The following is a 14,107-nucleotide window of genomic DNA, read 5'->3' as shown; positions in this document are numbered from 1 at the left end:
ACCATTTAGTTCCTGCCAAGGCAGCAGCTACTCTTCCTGGGGTTTATTAAGGATCACCATTTAGTTCCTGCCAAGGCAGCAGGTACTCTTCCTGGAGTTTATTATGGATCCCCATTAGTTCCTGCCAAGGCAGCAGCTACTCTTCCTGGGGTTTATTATGGATCACAATTTAGTTCCTGCCAATGCAGCAGCTACTCTTCCTGGAGTCCAGAAACATTAAGGCAGTTTATATACAACAACAAAAAATATTACATGTCATACATTTCATATCACTTATTTATTTTATTTTTATTTCACCTTTTATTTAACCAGGTAGGCTAGTTGAGAACAAGTTCTCAACAAGTTCATTTGCAACTGCGACCTGGCCAAGATAAAGCATAGCAATTCGACACATACAACAACACAGAGTTACACATGGAATAAACAAAACATACAGTCAATAATACAGTAGAACAAAAGAAAACAAAAAGTCTATATACAGTGAGTGCAAATGAGGTAAGTTAAGGCAATAAATAGGCCATAGTGGCGAAGTAATTACAATATAGCAATTAAACACTGGAATGGTAGATGTGCAGAAGATGAATGTGCAAGTAGAGATACTGGGGTGCAAAGGAGCAAGATAGATAGATAGATAGATAGATAAATACAGTATGGGGATGAGGTAGGTAGATGGATGGGCTGTTTACAGATGGGCTATGTACAGGTGCAGTGATCTGTGAGCTGCTCTGACAGCTGGTGCTTAAAGCTAGTGAGGGAGATATGAGTCTCCAGCTTCAGAGGTTTTTGCAGTTCGTTCCAGTCATTGGCAGCAGAGAACCGGAAGGAAAGACGACCAAAGGAGGAATTGGCTTTGGGGGTGTGTCACGACTCCCACCGAAGGTGGCGCACCCTCCTGCTCGGGTGGCGCTCGGCGGTCGTCGTCACCGGCCTACTAGCTGCCACTGATTCCTTTTTGTTTTCCCCTTTCTTGTTATTGTTGGCACCTGTCCTTAGTTGGGTTGATTAGCGGGGCTATATTAGCTAGTTGGCCCGCCTGCTCTTTGTGCGGGATTGTTTCTCTGTTGGTTGCTTTGTTACGCGCTGTATTGTATTTAGCGCTAGTGCGTGGATTTACGCTCACTGTGTTTTGTCCCCTGTGTTTTGGGCACTTAGATTTTTGTGTGCACTGAGTTCGCTATTTGGGGTGGCAGGTGTTTTTGCTGTGTCGCTCATTAAAAGCCATCACCCGTATTGCTGCTTCTTGCGTCTGATTCCTCCTCCACTACGCCTAAGCATTACAGGGTGACCAGTGAGATATACCTGCTGGAGCGCGTGCTACGAGTGGGTGCTGCTATGGTGACCAGTGAGCTGAGATAAGGCGTGGCTTTACCTAGCAGAGACTTGTAGATAACCTGTAGCCAGTGGGTTTTGCGACGAGTATGAAGCGAGGGCCAGCCAACGAGAGCGTACAGGTCGCAATGGTGGGTAGTGTATGGGGCTTTGGCGACAAAACGGATGGCACTGTGATAGACTGCATCCAGTTTGTTGAGTAGAGTGTTGGAGGCTATTTTATAGATGACATCACCGAAGTCGAGGATTGGTAGGATGGTCAGTTTTACGAGGGTATGTTTGGCAGCATGAGTGAAGGATGTTTTGTTGCGATATAGGAAGCCGATTCTAGATTTAAATTTGGATTGGAGATGCTTAATGTGAGTCTGGAAGGAGAGTTTACAGTCTAACCAGACACCTAGGTATTGGTAGTTGTCCACGTATTCTAAGTCAGAGCCGTCCAGAGTAGTGATGCTGGACGGGCGAGCAGGTGCGAGCAGTGATTGATTGAATAGCATGCATTTAGTTTTACTTGCGTTTAAGAGCAGTTGGAGGCCATGGAAGGAGTGTTGTATGGCATTGAAGCTCGTCTGGAGGTTAGTTAACATAGTGTCCAAAGAGGGGCCAGAAGTATACCTCTGCGTAGAGGTGCATCAGAGAATCACCAGCAGCAAGAGCCACATCATTGATCTATACAGAGAAGAGAGTCGGACCGAGAATTGAACCCTGTGGAACACCCATAGAGACTGCCAGAGGTCCGGACAACAGGCCCTCCGATTTGACACACTGAACTCTATCAGAGAAGTAGTTGGTAAACCAGGCGAGGCAATCATTTGAGAAACCAAGGCTGTCGGGTCTGCCAATAAGAATGTGGTGATTGACAGAGTCGAAAGCCTTGGCCAGGTCGATGAATACGGCTGCACAGTAATGTCTCTTATCGATGGCGGTTATGATGTCATTTAGGACCTTGAGCGTGGCTGAGGTGCACCCATGACCAGCTCTGAAACCAGATTGCATAGCAGAGAAGGTACGGTGGGATTCGAAATGGTCGGTAATCTGTTTGTTAACTTGGCTTTCAAAGACCTTAGAAAGACAGAGTAGGAAAAATATAGGTCTGTAACAGTTTGGGTCTAGAGTGTCACCCACTTTGAAGAGGGGGATGACCGCGGCAGCTTTCCAATCTTTGGGACTCTCAGACGATACGAAAGAGAGGTTGAACAGGCTAGTAATAGGGGTTGCAACAATTTCGGCTGATCATTTTAGAAAGAGAGGGTCCAGATTGTCTAGCCCGGCTGATTTGTATGGGTCCAGATTTTGCAGCTCTTTCAGAACATCAGCTATCTGGATTTGGGTGAATGAGAAATGGTGGGGGCTTTGGCGGGTTGCTGTGGAGGGTGCTGGGCAGCCAGGTGGAAAGCATGGCCAGCCGTAGAGAAATGCTTATTGAAATTCTCAATTCTAGTGGATTTATCGGTGGTAACAGTGTTTCCTAGCCTCAGAGCAGTGGGCAGCTGGGAGGAGATGCTCTTATTCTCCATGGACTTTACAGTGTCCCAGAACTTTTTTGAGTTTGTACTACAGGATGCAAATTTCTGTTTGTTAAAGCTAGCCTTAGCTTTTCTAACTGCCTGTTTATATTTGTTCCTAACTTCCCTGAAAAGTTGCATATCACGGGGGCTATTCGATGCTAATCCAGAACGCCACAGGATGTTTTTGTGCTGGTCAAGGGCAGACAGGTCTGGAGTGAACCAAGGACTATATCTATTCCTAGTTCTACATTTTTTGAGTGGGGCATGCTTATTTAAGATGGTGAGGAAGGCACTTTTTAAAGAATAGCCAGGCATCATCTACTGACGGGATGAGGTCAATGTCATTCCAGGATACCCCGGCCAGGCCTAATTAGAAAGGCCTGCTCGCAGAAGTGTTTTAGGGAGCGTTTGACAGTGATGAGGGGTGGTTGTTTGGTCGCAGACCCATTACGGATGCAGGCAATGAGGCACTGATTGCTGAGATCTTGATTGAAAACAGCAGAGATGTATTTGGAGGGCGAGTTAGTTAGGATGACATTGATAATTTGTGTGAGATTGAGGGCATCAAGCTTAGATTATAGGATGGCCGGGGTGTTAAGCATGTCCCAGTTTAGGTCACCTAGTAGCACGAGCTCAGAAGATAGATGGGGGGCAATCAATTCACATATGGTATCGAGGGCACAGCTGGGGGCAGAGGGAGGTCTATAGCAAGCGGCAACAGTGAGAGACTTGTTTCTGGAAAGGTGCATTTTTAGAAGTAGAAGCTCGAATTGTTTGGGTACAGACTTGGATAGTAATACAGAACTCTTGGCCTATCTTTGCAGTAGATTGCAACACCACCCTCATTGGCAGTTCTATCTTGGCGGAAAATGTTATAGTTAGCGATGGAGATTTCAGGGTTTTTGGTGGTTTTCCTAAGCCAGGATTCAGACACGGCTAAGACATCCGGGTTGGCAGAGTGTGCTAAAGCAGTGAGTAAAACAAACTTAGGGAGTAGGCTTCTAATGTTAACATGCATGAAACCAAGGCTTTTACGGTTACAGAAGTCAACAAATGAGAGCACCTGGGGAGTGGGAGTGGAGCTAGGCACTTTTCACAACAAGATGAAGTGTTTGCCCTCAGGCCACTACTCTACTACCACATACCTGCTTAGGATACATCACCGTGAAGAGAATGACATTCATACATTATCCATAATTATGCATTTCTGTATAGTACAGATCAGGGACCCATAATCCTGTTACCTGATTTACATTTTTGGGGAAAACGTCCCATAAAAAAAACGGAGATTTTACCGTAATTCTGTTACCAAACTTTGCACCTGCACAGTTCTTCCAGTAAATATGTTTTTATGAAGTATTTGTTCAAAATAGTCCTTGTGCATGGAGTTGTATGGTTTGTTAAACTTTTAAATCAATGGTTTTTGTTTGGCATCTATTTTGAAAGTGTGAAATTAGTTTTTAAATTCTATGTAAATACTTTTCATTTGATACCAGAATGTTTTCTTATTTTTATTTTATTTTTAATTAACCTTTTATTTAGCTAGGCAAGTCAGTTACAATGATGGCCTACACTGGCCAAACCCTTACGACGCTGGGCCAATTGTGCACCGCCCTATGGGACTCCCAATCATGGCCGGTTGTGATTACAGCCTGGAATCGAACCAGGGTCTGTGACGACACCTCTAGCACTGAGATGCAGTGAATTAGACCGCGGCGCCACTCGGGAGCACTGGGACCTCAGACATCCACTGCTCTTATGAAAAATGGGTTGTGAACTAATTTGTATATTTTAGCCGTCCATTCACCCATGTCTTCTGGTTAACGGTTTGCTTGTAAAATACACCTTGTCCACTAGAGGGCTGTCTTTTACCACTTAGAACCCTCAGTAGGTTGGTTATCATAGAGACAAAGCTCTTAGATGATGGATGAGAACCAAACATCAGAAGCCATTTGGTTGCTCCTGAAATGGCACCCTATTCCCCATATAGTCAACTACTTATGACCAGAGCCCTATTTATTTAATCTTTTTTTTAACTAGGCAAGTCTGTTAAGAACAAATTCTTATTTACAATGACGGTTTACCCCGGCCAAATCCTAACCCGGACGACGCTGGGCTAATTGTGCGCCTCCCTATGGGACTCCCAATCCCGGCCGGTTGTGACTACAGCCTGGAATCGAACCAGGGTCTGTGGCGACACCTCTAGCACTGAGATGCAGAGTCTTAGACCACTGTGCCACTCGGGAGCACTGGGACATCGGACATCCCACTGCTCTTATGAAAAATGGGTTGTGAACTAATTTGTATATTTTAGCCATCCATTCACCCATGTCTTCCTGTCAGTACTAGTCATGATTCGACCAATCGAGGATTGTCATTGGCTGATAATGGCAGCCAACATGTCATTGCAGCCATTCCTGGACTTCCCTTTTCTACTGCACCATTATAATTGAAATCATAGTACCATGATGGTCTTCTTATTCACTACCAATCATAGGCTATTATGTACCGTTTTCCCAAGAGAACCCCTTTCAACATCTAGGCTAAACTCTAACTTGAGGCGCTGATAAATTCTCCATGTTGTTTAATGTCTTCCATGCTGTTACATGGCTCCCTCTGGGGCTGAAAAATGACATCTGATTGACACTCATGCAGTCTTTGATCATGTTAGGCCTGCAGTACAAAGTGTCAGATCTGGAAACTTACCGTTTTACCCAAAAACCCTGCCTGAGGAAAAATACTGCTGTTTTGTGAAATGACATCCTAGAGAGAAGCTATAGGAATCATTAGAAGAGAGACCGTGGAATCTGAAAGCCTTAGGTTACCTTCCACACAACAACTAATCAGCCAAATATCAAGAGGTTTGGCTCATCTGCTGAAATTGGCAATTTGTTAATGTGTCTGGATACTGAAAGACAATTTGGGGTGTTTGAGTGGATGTTGACAGTCAGATGGGTGTGAGAATAGGCTAGAGGGGTGTGAAAATAGGCTAGAGAGGTGTGAGAATAGGCTAGAGGGGTGTGAGGGTAGATGCGTGAGAGACAATTAACTGAGAAAGGGACATGGGGTTGATTTGGCTGCGTTTACATCAATCAACTCAGATCTTTTGCCAATAATTGGGAAAATATCTGAATTAGGCTTCCTGTGTAAACAGTCTTTGTGCTGCAGTATGTTTGTTGATTAACAGGAGCAAATACTGACTTGTGAAGATTCGCATTCCCAGACACTTCCGCCCAAATGAGCAAAGAGCCTGGTGGACCAGAGAGTCAAACTTGGCCTTCGTTAGCCAGTACAGAGAGCCGGGAGAAACTCCCAGCGCATACCGTAGGCACAGGTTTAATCGGCTTAATCTACCTTCCAATCATCTCCCACAACACCTTCCCCTAACCCTGCCCGTACGCTAGCACACCACAAGCACAGAGCCACGTCTCGTAGTCTGATTCTCTAAAATTAACCACTAGGCTACCTGCCGCCCCAACATAGCCATACTGTTGATGATGACATGCCCCCCTGGGTAAAATCTGATTGAATCAACATTGTTTCCATGTCATTTCAACAACAACAAAAATCAATGTGATGACGTTGAATCAATGTGGAAAACTGATTGGATTTGCAAAAAGTCATCAACATAAGGGAATTTTTGTAAAAAGAAAATGTGTCACTGTGCTTTTCACACACTTTATAATGAGGGGAAATGGTAAACATCCTCATGTTACTGTAGCTTCAAATGATGTGTTACTGCAGCATTCTCAAGATAACCCCGTACTTATGGGGATGACGTGAGCTTGTTTTGTCCTCGCCACCATTTATCTTCACCTGCGATCGATCGCTTCATTTGTGCGGTCCTCTCTTTATGAAGAGAATATTTATTTGGAGTTGATCTTCCTGTCTTCTCAAGGACTGTATTTGAACCATGTGTATGAGAGAAATAATGGACTTTTGTCTACTCCTTCTTCCCTGTTATTGACTCAATGCTTTTAACACACTGTTTTTATGAGATGGGGATGATGGGGAAGAAATCCGGACAACGTAGTTAAGGTGCAGGAGAATAGAAGATGAGATGTTTGATGTCTCGGGGCTCTTTTCAATCCGCGTTGTGGGAGTTCAGATGTACAACGTGATTGAAAATGTAACGGTAATGTTCCTGATTTTAACGGAGACTGCATTCATGGTAAACGCTGCATATGTCGGCTCAGTCGGAAATTACCTTTACATTTCTATTGTGGAATGTGTAACGCTTCAGGTTCACAGACTGAATAGAGCCCTTAATTGTGGTTGGAAATTGTGACCTCATCAACACTGAGTGGCAGAATGGTTTTACTGTCTTCATTCCCATGTTCCTCTTTATCCAGAGTCATATATGGAGATTCTGTACATACATACATACATACATACATACATACATACATACATACATACATACATACATACAGTATATATAATGTGTATATACTTTATGTGCATACACTGTGTTTGCTGTTCATGTTGGAGAGGGTGAGCTCCAAACACCCCCGCTCTCGTCAACAGTTGTCCCATTTTGAGTTTGTGTTTTATGTAACCACAAGGGGGTGTTGGCATTGCTCCGTGCTCTTGGATAGCTTATGTAAATGTTTGATCACAAATTGATATAACATCTGCTTCTCATACTTTTTTCAAATGTATATAAAGAAATAGTTTGTTTTTATAAAGCACTTTGAATATTGAAAGGACACATGCATTTCTTTTTGTAAGTACATTTTAATGTGTTGTGCACTCAGCCGAAGCACACGCTAATAGATTGAGAAAACAGAACGTGTTGCCTGCTGTGATAACACACCATAAAGGTGCAAAATATTTCTTCTTTGATAAGTTACTCTATTTTGAAGCATGACTAACAAAGAAGTGACTCACACAACTGATGTCTCATGAAATGCAACCATTGTATATGGCAAATTGGCGACACAATGACTTTAAGACCACATTAATTAAAGTGTTTCTGAACATGTTTGGGGGGGAACAGCAGCATGGACAGCGGTGGAACATATGGGGATAGGTCCTATAATCTCTGCCATAATCAATTCTGAGTTCTGAGAAAATCCAACAGTTTACAGATGACAGTTCAACAGGCAATGTTTCAACAAGCAATTTCATGTATTTTATACAATAACAGACATGAAGCTGAAATCCACATAAGGGCAAACGACGCCGCTGTTCGCGCCAGTGCATTTGTTATTGTTTTTGTTGATGAAACCGAGTTATGGAGTGTCCAGCATCGTGAAAATAAATAATTACAGTACGTACGTTGTTGGTCTATTGCGCGTGGAATGATGATGTCAGAGGGAGTAACTTATTTGTTGTTGTAATATCGCAAAAGGACATGGCAGTTTTACCGTTATGGATTCCACCTTTGACGTTTTGACCCTAGCGAAAACAGGGGCCAAGTTAAGGTAACTCGAACTCTGAGGCATTCTGTTTGTTATGTGTTGTACTGTGTCTGATTTACTTCCTTATCAGTTCTATTGGATGCAAATACGCTGTAGACACTTGTCCCACTGGCAACATTCTCAACCAAATAAACATTTCACACACAGACACGTAGACGATCAAAAACAGTGTCCAGATAGAAGGTGAAGAATCACACAAAGGGTTGAATGCAGACTGTCGACGTTGAAGTTCAGTAATGCTGGTTTGAGGAGCTTGTTATCCAAGAGTGTCTGTCTTGAAGACAGATGAGCTTCTGTTAAATCAGACACAGTTAAAATGGATTTCTCAACACAAAATAATTAATGAAAATATTTCCCTTCGTCCTTTCCCTTGCTTCATCAAACAACATTGGAATACAGAGGTGAGGCAAGACAGACAATGCTTCGGCTTCACAGTTGTCCAGTGTGGCTTCTGTCTTTCTGTTTGTTGAAGTTTATTTTCATCAACAACAAAAAAAAAGAAGCTCAACTGAAATGATTCTGGAGTGGGTTAACCAGCCAACCACTGATTGAACATTGATAAACTCAGTACTAGTCCAGTCCATACAGAACATGGTCATAAATGGTTGTTGGTTCTCCAGTCCTCCCACTGTGTGGCGTAGTCTTCTATACACTCATTAAGTAAGCATCTGGCTGCCTTTAGAAGTCAGCGTCCTATGAAGCGCCCTTCATATTAAAGGCCCAATGCATACATTTTTATCTCAATATCAAATCATTTCTGGGTAACAATTAAGTACCTTAATGTGATTGTTTTGAATCAAAATGGTCAAAACGAAACAATGGCTTCTTAACAAGAGCGATTTCTCATGCAAGAACTTTGAAAGGACTGTCTGGGGGAGGTGGAAAACTGAAAACTAGCTGTTATTGGCTGGGTTTTGGAAACTCTTTCTTATTGGCCTATTAATATATGAACCAATTTACTGCCTGGGGATGTTACCAGTCAGGCCAAAACTCCATCCCACCAAAACAGGCAGAAATTTCAGGCAGTCTTTACAAACAGCTCTTACACTAATAGGGCATCATCATAATTCAAAAAATGTCACAGCATTATCCCAACCTAAATATATATCAAACACAAATAAATCACGTTTTTGACTGCACTGGGCCTTTATGCGTCCTACGAAGTACCCTCCATATTAAGCGTCCTGCGAAGGGCCCTCCATTACCTCCTAAGCATCCTACAAAGTGCCCTCCATATTAAGGGCACTACGATGGGCCCTCCATGTTGACGGTGGTGACGAAGCACCTCTGGAACAATCTCTCAGGGTCGGGTGGCTGGTTGTCACAGTCCAGCTTCCTGCTGAAGAAGTGCTTCCTGAAGCCCTGTGGGCCGATGGAAGGTGCTGGGCCGGAGTGGCTGGGGCCCTCACTGGGGTTCAAACCTGGAATACCGAGACACACACGTAGGCACAGACACACACTCACTGCAGATTTACTTGTTCATTGTGAGATGGAATGTGTGTTTTTGCAGTAAAAATTCCCAACCAGACATCACTAGCTGGCCCATCATTATGGTATGTCGCTAACTGGCCCATCATTATGATATGTCTCTACTGGCCCATCATTATGGTATGTCACTACTGGCCCATCATTATGATATGTCATTACTGGCCCATTATTATGGTATGACACTAGCTGGCCCATCATTATGGTATGTCACTAGCTGACCCATCATTATGGTATGTCACTAACTAGCCCAACTTTATGGTATGTCACTAGCTGGCCCATTATTATGGTATGTCACTAGCTGGCCCATCATTATGGTATGTCCCTAGCAAGGCAATAATCATGATATGTCTCTACTGGCCCATAATTATGGTATGTCTCTACTGGCCCATAATTATGGTATGTCACTAGCTGGCCTGTCATTATGGTATGTCACTACTGGCCCGTCATTATGGTATGTCACTAGCTGGCCCATCATTATGATATGTCACTAGCTGGCCCATTATTATGGTATGTCACTAGCTGGCCCATTATTATGGTATGTCGCCACCTCTGGTCACTTGTGTTACCTGGTGCTCGTAGTGGCAGGCCGTTGTCAAGGCGCCTGGGCTTAGTGGCAATGAAGAGGTAGCAGAGGACACAGACTGTGATGAGGAAGGCCAGGAGAACCACCGCTGCTATGGACAGACCTATCAGAGCCCCAAAGCTGGGGAGGGAGAGAAGGAAGGGGGGGAGGTGAGGGGGAGAGGGATGGAGAGGGGGGGAGAGAAGGGAAGAGAGAGATGAGAGGAGGGAGAAAGAAGAGAAGAGAACACATCAAAAGAGAGTGAAAGAGCGAGTCTCAACGTCAACCGTGAAGAGGTGACTTTGGGATGCTGGCCTTCTAGGCAGAGTTGCAAGGAAAAATACATATCTCAGACTGGCCAATAAAAAAGAATAAGACGGGCAAAAGAACACAGACACTGGACAGAGGAACTCTGCCTAGAAGGCCAGCATCCCGAAGTCGCCTCTTCCCTGTTGACGTTGAGACTGGTGTTTTGTGTGTACTATTTAATGAAGCTGCCAGTTGAGGACTTGTGAGGCATCTGTTTCTCAAACTAGACACTCTAATGTACTTGTACTCTTGCTCAGTTGTGCACCGGGGCCTCCCACTCCTCTTTCTATTCTGGTTAGAGCCAGTTTGCGCTGTTCTGTGAAGGGAGCAGTACACAGCATTGTACGAGACCTTCAGTTTCTTGGCAATTTCTCGCATGGAATAGCCTTCATCTCTCAGAACAAGAATAGACTGAAGAGTTTCAGAAAGTTCTTTGTTTCTGGTCATTTTGAGCCTGTAATCGATCCCACAAATGCTGATGCTCCAGATACTCAACTAGTCTAAAGAAGGCCAGTTTCATTGCTTCTTTAATCAGAACAACAGTTTTCAGCTGTGCTAACATAAAAGGGTTTTCTAATGATCAATTAGCCTTGGATTAGCTAACACAATGTGCCATTGGAACAAAGGAGTTGATGGTTGCTGATAATGGGCCTCTGTACGCCTATGTAGATATTCCATTAGAAATCAGTTGTTTCCAGCTACAATAGTCATTTACAACATTAGCAATGTCTACACTGTATTTCTGATCAATTTGATGTTATTTTATTGGACAAAAAATGTTTTATATTTCATTTATTTTTTTAAACAAGGAAATTTCTAAGTGACCCCAAACTTTTAAACGGTAGTGTATGTAGCAGGGTCTACAGGAAATCATGGACTACAAAAAGAGAACCAGCCACTTCACGGACACAGACGTCACGATTCCAGACAAATTAAACACCTTTTTTGCCCGCTTTGAGGTTAATACAGTGGCCACTGTCATGGCCCGCTAACAAGAACTGTGCCCCCTCCCACTTCTCCGTGGCCGACGTGAGTAAAACATTTTAACGTGTTAACCCTCGCAAGGCTGCTGGCCCAGACGGTATCCCTAGCAGCGTCCTCAGAGCATGCGCAGACCAGCTGGCTGGTGTGTTTACGAACATATTAAATCTCTCCCTATCCCAGTCTGCTGTCCCCACATGCTTCAAGATGGCCACCATTGTTCCTCCACCCAAGAAGGCAAAGATAACTGAACTAAATGACTACTGCTTTGAGGGACTAGTCAAGGATCATATCACCTCCACCTTCCTGGCCACCCTAGACCCACTTCAGTTTGCATACCGCCCTAAGAGGTCCACAGACGATGCAATCGCAATCACACTGCACACTGCCCTATCCCATCTGGACAAGAGGAATACCTATGTAAGAATGCTGTTCATTGACTACAGCTCACCATTCAACACCATAGTACCCTCCAAGCTCATTATCAAGCTGGAGGCCCTGGGCCTCAACCCTGCCCTGTGCAATTAGGTCCTGGACTTTCTGACGGGCTGCCCCCAGGTGGTGAAGGTAGGAAACAACATCTCTACCTTGCTGACCCTCAACACTGGGGCCCCACAAGGGTGCGTGCTCAGCCCCCTTCTGTACTCCCTGTTCACCCACGACTGCGTGGCCATGCACCCCTCCAACTCAATCATCAAGTTTGCAGACAACACAACAGTAGTGGGCTTGATTACCAACAACGATGAGACCGCCTACAGGGAGGAGGTGAGGGCCCTCGGAGTGTGGTGTCAGGAAAACAACCTCTCACTCAACGTCAACAAAACAAAGGAGATGATCGTGGACTTCAGGAAACAGCAGAGGTAGCACCCCCTATCCACATCGAAGGGATAGCAGTGGCGAAAGTGAAAGTTTTAAATTCCTCTGCATATACATCAACAACAAACTGAATTGGTCCACCCGCACAGACAGTGTGGTGAAGAAGGCTCTTGCATTACTCATATCACATGTATATACTGTATTTTATACCGTCCAGTTGCACCTTGCCTATGCTGCTCGGCCATCGCTCATCCATATATTTATATGTACATATTCCCATTCACCCCTTTTATATTTGTGTGTATTAGGTAGTTGTTGGGGAATTGTTAGATTACTTGTTAGATATTACTGCACTGTAGGAACTAGAAGCACAAGCATTTCGCTACACTCGCATTAACTTCTGCTAACCATGTGTATGTGACCAATAACATTTGATTCAATTTGATTTGAAATCCCCTGCCAATAAGGTTAACCATTTCCCATGATCAATTTGAACTTTTACACATTTTCATGTTTGATTTTAATTTAGGTATTTATCACCTTCCATAAGATTGGCATACAATAGCTTATATTTAATAAATCCACCATAACGCCAGTGCAAACCAATTGAAATGTGAAGATCCTATAAATCTGTTATCAGTATCCGAACAAAATATCCTTCATTCTAGTTTATTAATCGTGTGCGCTTTGCTGTATAATTATGATCAACAACCTCTCTCATCTTGTGGTTTCTTGAGATAAAATAAAGTGTCATAGTCTTCCCATATAATAACCCTACAATAACTACGTCCAAAAAGCGCACCGTCATAAAGGCTAGTAAAGATCCCTTACGTACCTGAGCCACCACATGTATCCATACTCATAAGGGAAAAAGCTGTTGGGATCATCACAGCAATACTTGATATCGTTAAATCCGCAGCAGAATGTCGCGCTCGGATCGTTCCCTTCTTTTGGACATGAAGAGCCATTCATGAACACGTTCTCTGCGCTGTAGTAGCTTGTGCACTCCGAACTCATGCTGGTAGAAAACACACTCTTAGTCGGAGATATGATTCCCTTAGATGTTTAAAGGTCTCATTGTAATTCTATCCACATAAGTGCCCCTTGCTCTGCTGAAAAGTGCAAAACATTTATTCCAAGGATGCCACTGAAATGGGACGAAACTTTGCACCTCGACATTTCATATAGAATTCTAGAGTACCCCTCCCATCTCTCTCTCTCTCTCTCTCTCTCTCTCTCACACACACAGTGAAGAGAAAAAAACTGGATAGGAGACAAACCATATCTCTACAAAAGTGGACTAATTCATTAAATCATATCTAATCCATTTTATCTTGCATTGATGTCACAAACATGAAGGCTACATTTTGTTTTCTTAAACTTTTTAATAAGTAGACTGACATCCTTAGCCAGGTTGCCGTGTCTGTTCAGCTATTTCTTTCCACTCCTTGTGCTCCGTGTCATTTGCCTTTTGAATGTTAACACTACTGGTAACTAGACTATTACATAATTCAATTCAAGCTTGAATTGAACGTAAGCGGTTTGCATGAAACATGATTGATGTAATCAATGTGAATACAGTAATATGAAAACCTTAAAGAAAGAGTGCCCTCCACTTCATGTGTAGATAAATTATTGCATTGAACATGTCTAAGAAGCACTAATTTCAAACTACAACAAACCCACTAAGC

General features: G+C 43.4%; 1 protein-coding gene across 1 annotated transcript; it reads right to left on the bottom strand.

Moving 5' to 3' along the window:
* Window positions 1-7,502: 7,502 nt before the first annotated feature.
* On the bottom strand, window positions 7,503-13,614 carry LOC106569595 (protein shisa-like-2A). Its single transcript, XM_014141109.3, has 3 exons — window positions 13,252-13,614; window positions 10,315-10,451; window positions 7,503-9,681 (listed from the first exon to the last, which is right to left on the bottom strand). Exons 1-3 carry the CDS (start codon window positions 13,431-13,433, stop codon window positions 9,506-9,508), a joined length of 495 nt encoding a protein of 164 aa, XP_013996584.1. The 5' UTR covers window positions 13,434-13,614; the 3' UTR covers window positions 7,503-9,505.
* Window positions 13,615-14,107: the final 493 nt, after the last annotated feature.

Source organism: Salmo salar, chromosome 14 (genome assembly GCF_965601325.2).
Source record: "Salmo salar chromosome 14, fSalSal1, whole genome shotgun sequence".
NCBI classification, from domain to species: domain Eukaryota; kingdom Metazoa; phylum Chordata; class Actinopteri; order Salmoniformes; family Salmonidae; genus Salmo; species Salmo salar.
This window is presented reverse-complemented; position numbering and strand designations above follow the sequence as displayed.